This window comes from Colletotrichum chrysophilum (genome assembly GCF_026319265.1).
Source record: "Colletotrichum chrysophilum strain AFK26 chromosome Unknown scaffold_2, whole genome shotgun sequence".
NCBI classification, from domain to species: Eukaryota; Fungi; Ascomycota; class Sordariomycetes; order Glomerellales; family Glomerellaceae; genus Colletotrichum; species Colletotrichum chrysophilum.
Window position 1 is genome coordinate 974,013 of NW_026517289.1, and position 8,837 is coordinate 982,849.

General features: G+C 55.7%; 1 protein-coding gene across 1 annotated transcript; it reads left to right on the plus strand.

The window, feature by feature from the left end:
- Positions 1-6,440: 6,440 nt before the first annotated feature.
- COL26b_000617 (uncharacterized protein) lies at positions 6,441-8,837 on the plus strand (the record flags this gene model as incomplete). The annotated part of the gene is made up of 1 exon (XM_053173582.1): positions 6,441-8,837. The coding sequence occupies one exon, from the start codon at positions 6,441-6,443 to the stop codon at positions 8,835-8,837; it is 2,397 nt and encodes a 798-aa protein (XP_053042630.1).

Below are 8,837 nucleotides of genomic sequence, written 5' to 3' on the forward strand. Positions count from 1 at the left end.
CACGTGAAGGAAACCATCATCTTGCCCAGTCATTGGGAGGATACGGTCCCTCAAACCAAGACATCCGTTTTCCGTCTTCCTTCAGTTCTGTCATGTTATTCAAATTGCATGTGATGAATCATGATGGCGACCGATGTCGCATCTCCAAGTGAAGGCCTGAACTGCCTTCTGAAAAAGCAGTCAGCGGACGTCATGCTATCAGCTTGAGCCCCTCAGCAAAACACCGTAAACGCTGAATTTATAACGTCTTGCAAACGTAGACCTACCGATGACAACATGATGAAACCTCCCGGCCGACATGACTTATTCTCCGGCAATAAACAGGGAGAAACGGTAGTGTATGACTCCAATGCGCCACGAGGCAAGATTGCAGTCGCCAAGCAACAGGCAGAGGGTGATTATAAACGAAAGGGAGATTCTCTAGATTAAAACACGACGCCAACTTTCACGCTGAAGGTGAAGATGCGACTTGACGAAAAACGCTACTGGTTTCATTGCTGCCTAGTTTCTCCGCCTCCGCTGAATTGGCGGCTTTATAGGACCTCGAAGAGCTTTAGTGCAATAGCGGCGACGTTTTCAGTTATATCTGATGCACCCAGCAGTTCAGCTGAGTGTAAGTTTTACCGCTGTCATCTCTCAGTCGCCAACAATGCCTGTGTAGGAAGTCAAGCATGCGGTTGCCGGAAACCCTATCCTCGTGCTTTCTGCTTTTCCCTGCCATTGGACGATGGCTTAGTGGTTTGCCGACGCAGACTCGGTTCCACGAAGACTCATAAATTGATCCATCGCGATTGAAGTCTCCTATTCATCAAAGCAACATTTGCCGGAATCGGTCGCACAATGCGTTTCGTTAAAAGTTCAATTCAATGGAAGGATGGTGAATTCATGATGAACATGTTTCTTGAAGTATTCCTACGCACATTCTACTATTGAACGATTGAGACTAGGCCTAGAACTATCCTTCATCGTCGCCCTTGGCCGTTTGTTGTTAACGTAGTATGAGGTTCGTTCAAATGGTGTTGCCTCATGATCAAGTCCGGAAATATCGAGTCAGTCTTAGAAAAACCCTGTGAAACAAGTTTATTTCAGATAGAATCGCAAGACGCCTTTAAAACACGACTTACTGGCGGATCCGCTCCCGGGAAGTGAACCGCCTCGTCGGGGTGCCAATTCTGCATCAATGCGGAAACATTTCACGCAGATACCGTCTCAAAATATTTATATCATCAAAACAAAGTCGGTCTTCAATACGTGAGTATACGTTACGTAGCGACGAGGAATGCATAATTCGTAAGAGAAAATTCAGTGAGATTTGCGGTCCCAACTGTGCCTGAGTTCCTTCCAAACTCAACCTTGAATCTCGATGAGAAGATACAACTTGATTCAGTATTCAATGCGTGTAAGAATATCTGTGCAGTTCCAGACATACAGCACCACCGTGTTGCTTCATCGACGGCCCTCTTTTTCAGCCAACCACCTGCGGAAGCGCATTGGTAGCTCATGAACATTAATACGATTGTTTCAAAGACTAATCAAATGTGGGAGTGGGAACTTCCATTGGCCCTTGAATGATTGATGTAATCTTGCTGGATTACGACGGTCACCCATACCGGTCGCTGGATCGGGCTGTAGGATAGGGTCAAGAATGGTGTAACTTAGCTTCCCGCTCTTGATTCAGGCTGAGATTCCGCCTGTCTGATGTGCGCATGTCTCTTCCATCGAACGCAAAGTCAGGACGTACCCACCGTACCTACACTCAAGTGTCTTAGACTGCTGCCGTTCCGAAGGCAAGCCTGAATCCCACACATCTAGGCAAAAAGCCTTCCCAAGTTCTGGCGCAAGATACAGCATGTATGGGCGGTGTTTCTGGGTGCTTCAATTTTGAAGTCGACACGGCGTCAAAAGGTTCCAAAGGCTGTGCTGCCAAGCCCACAGCCTTTCTCGTGCTCCTCTTTAGAGTCATCATGAGAAAACGCTAGCTTCAGGTGGACCGCAGAATCCGGCAGTTTCATGTTAAAGTCGTTGACAAGCATTGGTATGCTTGTTATGCTTAGCCTACGATGAGCGATATACGTCGACCCCCTGGCCTGGGTAGGTTCGGTGTGGTCGACGCAGACCCCCGAGATACATGTCAGGCAGGGGACCACCCACATGCCGAAGTGGCCAGAACCCACGACGGTGGTGATTCATGATTTAGTTATTTGCAATGTTGTGGATTTTCATTACTGACGATGCCGGCGGTGAGGTACTTCTCTGTGGCTACGCTTGTGGCTACTTGACAGTAGGTCGGGCCGTGTCTCTAATACACGGCCAGACTGTTGAGAAGACTACTAGGGTTCATTGCAGACCGCTCCATGCGTTACTGGGAAGGATCTTAAACAGCAAGCCGTTGAGACTGATTCGTGAAGCTCTGCAAGAATGGCAGTGCTAGCTACAGCAATATTGAAGCAGAGCAAGGACGACGGTGAGACCGAAGACAACGAAGACGACGGCAACGACGGGGACGGTGACAGCAGGGGCAACAAGTAAACAAGGAAAGCGAGGGCAACAAGGAAGATCGTGACGCTTGACTTGACTGAAGCGCAAGAGGGTGGCTGACACTGAATAGGAAATAACGCACCAAAACGCTCACCCCAGATGTAAGAACTCCAATGAGATGAGTCATTTCAAGAACCTGTGGCTTGTATCAGTTCGAACTCCAAGCGGCATCGCAGTCCTTCAGTGCCGGCCATGTATAATGATGATCACGACATCAACCCTCCAACATGACGTATCTGGTGGGACGGGAAGGGGAGTAGCGATGTAGGAGACGCAGGCTGTGTAGGTAAACCCCGGAAAACCCCCTCACAGGAAGAAGAAAACTGTTCCAGACCGGATCGTCGGAGGGCGCAGCAGCAACCCCAGTTCTTAGTTTATGCTCTATCAATAAACTCCCCGATCGTTGGCAGCAGGGCGAGACACCTTCCATCCAGCCAGAGGATGGGATCGTCCTCAAATCAAAGTGTGGCTTTCCCGAAGGGCTGACTGATGGCTCCAAGGGCGTCTTGAGGGGACGTTCGTTCGGTCCCGCGGTCTGGACGAATCTCCCGTGCTGCTAAATCTGACGGTGGCGGTCGCATGACGTTTGGGCTAGGCGCCGCCGTCTCGTTTCCACAAACGGGCTGGAACAAAACGGCCTGAGGTGGATGAGGTGATGGAAGTGAAGGAAGGGGATTTGGTGCCTTCGAGGCGGTGCTGGCTCTCCCGTTGCACCACGAGCCCAGCCAACACCATGGGACCCTGCAGCTTGCAGTCCGCTAACACCATTGCCATCAGGGTATTTGCAGGTTCAGATGAAGCAGAGTTTGTCTGAAGGTCCAATGTAGTTCATCCAAGCTATTGGGCAGATATTGGCGGGGGAGTGAGTCCTGAGTCCTGAGCACTAGCGCGGGCGATCGAGGGGGGGCGACAGCAAGATGTAACCCTGTGTCGGCGGCAGCGGATTGTCTTTCAGGAGTGACGTGAGAGAACATGCAGCTTTGGTTCGACTGGCACTCTAAAGCCAATAACCTCAAATGAAAAGCAATAGTGAAAGAGACCCATCGGCGCTTCGGTATGCATGTATTTTGAGGATGTCGACGAATTGCCAGGTTGCCGACGCGCAATGCAGCCGGATCGGGACAGATACCAGGGTGAGAGGCGGCTCCACGGATGGGTACTCGCCAAGAGCCCGGCAGAAGTCGTATCCTCAGGAAGAAGAAGAAGAAAGAAAACTTCAGGTGTTGTTCACCATGAGAAGTCGATGTGATGGAGCGCCAAGAGAAGGGATTCGTAGTCCACGCCCTCTCGCGGAGGCCGAGAAGAGTCTATCTATACCGTTGGTGAGCTACATACCTCTTCGGGGATGATGCTACAAGAGCAGTCTCATCCAAATGCTTGATGGCCCCTTCCGCAATTTTAAACAATCAATTGTTTAGACAAGGGAAGACCGTCGAAACCGAGGGTGCTGTGCTGCTGGTGGGTGGTGGATCGGGGTGCTGCTGCGATCTCCCGCATGGGTCGCACAAGCCAGACCTTATTCACTGACGTGTCGCGGATCATAGCAGCATCGTGCTGATCATAAGAGAGCTGGGTTGGGAGGGCAGAAAGTTCGTCTGGCTGCCCGCGCGGTCGATGAGCCAAGTTTCGGCGTGAGGGGGTTCATGGGAGAGGTTGCAATGGATAATCTCCGCGAGCATATACCGCAAAACAACAAACCATGCCCATAAGACACCACAGAGAGGGAGGCTCGAGAGCAGGTTATTGAGTGCGACTCTTGGATATGACCTCGCCCCGGCGGGACGACTATGCTATTCCTCAGGATCGGTGTTATGACAATCGGAGAAATCACGAAGGGAAGGGAAGGGCTGGGTGGCGTGCAGTCAACAGTCGTCCCAAGTCTGCACGAAAGACGACTCCTGCAATTAGCCTTTGTGAAACCGGTGCAGGGGTTCAGGGACCAGGGCATCGGACGACATGACATCAGATGGAAGAATCGGACGGCCGTGGAAGGATTGGGGCAGCCTTCGTCGACCGGCCGAGAAAAACCGCGGCCTGGATTCAGGAGAAGAAGGGGGGAAGAGAGGGGAGGAGAGCCAACACGTGATCTGGGGTTGTTCGGTGAAAAAATCGAGGAACGGCCAGTTCGCCGTGTTCGCTGGAACGCTGCAGGCGAGAAGCCACAGAAAGGGGAGTTGGGACGAGGCTGAGTTTCCCCTTTGGAAGATCAGCTGAAACAGGAACAGCCGGGTCAAGGGGGCGAACCATGTTTGGGATGAAGAGAACGCAGCTGCGACGGGCAAGAAGGGCAAGAAGGCCGCTGCCATCTTCAAACTCGCCAAGTGGGTCTCTGGCGGGCATTAGATAATCAAGACTGCAGAGCGGACCTCACTAGCTCCCTTCCAAGTGTCTCCCGATTGGCTGTAATTCTCCGAGTGATCCTCACTGATCTCGAAAATCATGCGCATCCCCGACCGGCACCATCCCGACGTCAGTTGGTTCCTGAACCATCGAACCCCCTTCTTCTGGGCACTCAAAGTGAACCTCACCTCCTCCACCCCGCTGCCCCTGAGCCTCCATTCGACATCTCCTGCTGGCAGGCCGCCTCCTTGGACTGCTATGCGCATGCCCGCAGAGCTTTCTTTCAAGCTTGATGCTATTGGATCACAACATCAGACGCTGAACCGCTTCCCCTGGCCGAAGAAGTCTTTGCTCGGGTTCTCCTTCCCTGATCCCATGTTTGCTTTTCCAGCAAGCCCACATTTCGCCACCGTTTCTCCCGACCAAACGAGGTCTCTGCCTGCCTTGTTTGGACTGTTGAAATAGTCTCTTTGGGGTGGAGTTTCTACAGACACGGCTCGGAGAAAAAAAGGGAGGAGAAAGGGACGGCATGAGAGAGAGCGGTTGACGGTCGTCGATCTTTACGGGAACGCTACGGGACGATCATTTGCAAAGTTGCAAATGCCAACCGTGCATGCAGTCAACACGATCGAAGTCGTCGTCGTTGTGGTTTCGATTCAACATTTGGATCTACAGTCACCGTTGCATTCTGCACGGCATCTCATCACCGTCCCATAAACTCACTTATTGAGCTCCGCTCCAACACCACCGCAACTGCAGAGGAGACGCGCATTCTGCTAAGTCTGATATAGGCCCTGCCATTCGGCCTGACTATGCCTTTTACGCACCCTCTCCGCCGAGGAACCCACAGACATTGAGGCACATCCCCGCTCATCCTTGGACGTCCTCCGTCGACCCCCGTCATTCCAGCCACCACCGCCTTCAGCCTTCACATCGACTGTTCGGGAAACACTCATGTACGCCAAACCACCAGCCTGCTCTACCAATCCCTCAATCGATCCTGCCAGGGCAAAAACTCCGTTCGCGCCCCCAGTCTCGCGCCTCCACTCCCCTCCACCACCCCTCTCTTGGAATCGTAAACACCAGACGACGATAAGCTCATCCCCCTACCCCGGCCCCGCCGCCTGCCCGCTCTCTGCCCGAACGTCTCACGATGGCTAACCCAAAGCGATGGTTGACCCGTCCTACAGCTAGCTAGCAGGCCAGCAGGCTTGGGTCAGGAGGCATGCCCGATCCATCGAAGGGTCGACGACCCTTGGCATGGGAGAGCCTCCTCCGGCTGGACTGGGAGCCATATGCTTTTAAAGATGGTCGCCCTTCCCGTTTCTCGACGAGGTTTCTTTCTTGCCTCAGCAGCCTCAGCTCTCCATCATTTGGTACATTCTTGCCAGTTCTTTCTTTTCCCGTTCAGTTTTTTTGAACTTTGTCATTCTCTTCCAGGTGCTAGTCGCCCGTCAAACCCTTGAAGGGCCCTTGCTTCAGTCCATTCCTTCCCAACAAACCGATCCAACTTTCAACCACTTAGCAAACCGCTCTTCTTCGACTTCTCACGATCATTCGCCATGTTGCTCAAATCCGCCGTCCTCGTCTGCCTGTTGGCAGAGCTTGGCCTCGCCAAGCAGAAGCGTCAAGCTGAGCCGTCGCCGATCCTCAGCAGCATCAGCATCCCGCCGCGCATCTCGACCGGCACCGGTGATGCGGTGTCCTCCGCTGCGCCCACGGGCATCTTCCTCAACACTTCGGCCCCGGCGGTCCCTGCCGTCACGACCCTCACCGAGGTCGCCACCGTCACCTCCACGAACGACAACAATGTCACTGTCACCGATGTTATCACCACCGAACGCACCGTCACGGCCAACCCTGTGACCATTATTGAGCAGCCCAAGATCATCATCATCTCCCAGCAAACCTTTTTCAACTTCATCTCTGGTCTCGGTGGCGCTCCTCCTGCTGTTCAGCAAGGCGAGCAGGGCGGTTTCCAGGTCGGAGGCCAGCAGTTCGGCCAGTTCCAGTCTGCTTGCAAGGCCGCTTGCAACATGCAGTTCACCCAGTGCCAGAGTGTCGCCGGACAGAACTTCGCCGTTACCCAGTGCCAGACCCAGCTTATTGCTTGCAACAACGCCGCCAATGAGCAGACGACTGTCACTGTTTCCGTCCCTGTCACCTTGACCCAGACCGTTGTCGTTCCTCCCTCCGGCACTGTTCCTCCCGTTGATGGTGGCTCCGTGATCGCGACCACCACTCTACCTCCCGATGCTGGCGCCACTGTCGGTACCGGCGGTGTCACCTTCGTCTCCTTGACTGCCGCTCCCTCTCAGACTGCCGCCGTCCCCGAGACCACTGCCGCCGTTGAGACCACTGCCATCGAGACGACCGTTCCTGATGCCACTGGAGGCCAAGTCGTCTCCACCATTTTCGTCACTCGCTCTGCTGGTGGTGTTCCCCCTTCTGGCCCTGAGGGTACCGCTGTCAGCTCTGCCGACGCCGTCGCTAGCTCCGTTGCTCTCACCACCTCTGCTGTCGTTACCACCGTCCCCGACGCCACCGGCGGCCAGGTTGTCTCTACAATTTTCGTCACTCGCTCTGCTGAGGTCCCTGCTGCTTCTGAGGCTGTTGGCTCTGCCTCTGAGGCTGTCGGTTCCCTCACGACCTCTGCCGTCGTCACCACCGTTCCTGACGCCACTGGAGGCCAGGTCGTTTCCACCATCTATGTCACTCGCTCTGCTGGCGGACCCGCTCCTTCCAACGAGCCCCAGCCTCCCGTCTCCGACCAGGGCTCCGTCGTTACCTCTGCCGTGGTCAGCACCCTTCCCGCCGTCACCCCTGGAGGCGAGCCCGTTGTGAGCACAATCTTCGTCACTCGCTCTGCTGGTGGTCCTCCTTCTGCCCCTGAGGGTACCGCCGTTAGCTCTGCCGATGCTGTGGCCAGCTCTGCTGTCGTTACCACCTCTGCTGTCGTTACCACTGTTCCCGATGCCACTGGCGGACAGATTGTGTCGACTGTGTACATCACCAAGACTATCGAGGGCGGCGCCGCTTCTGAGGCTGTCGGCTCCGCTGCCACCTCCGCTGTCGTCTCTACTCTCCCTGCTGAGAGCGGACAGCCCCCCAAGGTCACTACGATCTTCGTCACTGGCCAGCCTCCCGCTCCCACCAACGAGCCCGGCGTCTCTGACCAGGGTTCCGTCGTTACCTCCGCCGTTGTCTCTACCCTTCCAGCCATCACCCCTGGAGGAGAGCCTGTGGTTTCGACTGTCTACGTCACCGCCACTGTTCCCGCCGCTGCCCCTTCTGCCCCCGCCGCCTCCGAGCCGGTTACATCTGTCATCTCGATGACCCTCGCTCCCCCCTTGGGCTCTCCCGTCGTGTCTCTGGTCACCATCACCCTCCAGCCGACTGCAGGCCCCTCCGGCACTGCCCCGGTCACCTCCGCCGTCGTTTCTACTCTCTCCGCTGAGAGCGGCCTGCCTCCCAAGGTCACCACGGTGTACGTGACCGCCCCCGCTCCCACTGCTCCTCCCGCTGGCCAGGTCTCTGTCATCACCGTGACCCTTGGCGACAAGACTGGAGTCGTCACTATCAGCCCCTCTCAGACTGGTGCCATTGCGACCACCATCGCGTCCGCTCTCCCCAGCGCTGGTGCCGGCTCTGGTGGTTCCGGCTCCGGTGGCTCTGGCTCCGGCTCTGGCTCCGGCGGTTCTGGTTCTGGTTCTGGCTCCGGCGGCTCTGGCTCCGGCAACGGCGGCAGTGTCGGCGACGAGGGCAGCTGCCCGTCCGCGGTCACGGTGACAGTGACCGCGTCCAGCTGCCCCACCGCCGTCACCTCCGTCCTCACCGCCACCGTCTCCGTCGTCCCCACCGAGGCCCCCGCCGCCAAGAAGCGCTCCTCCGAGGAGAAGCGCGAGGCCGCCGTGGCCCACCACCAGCGCCGCCACGGCCGCGCCTTCGGCTTCTTCTAA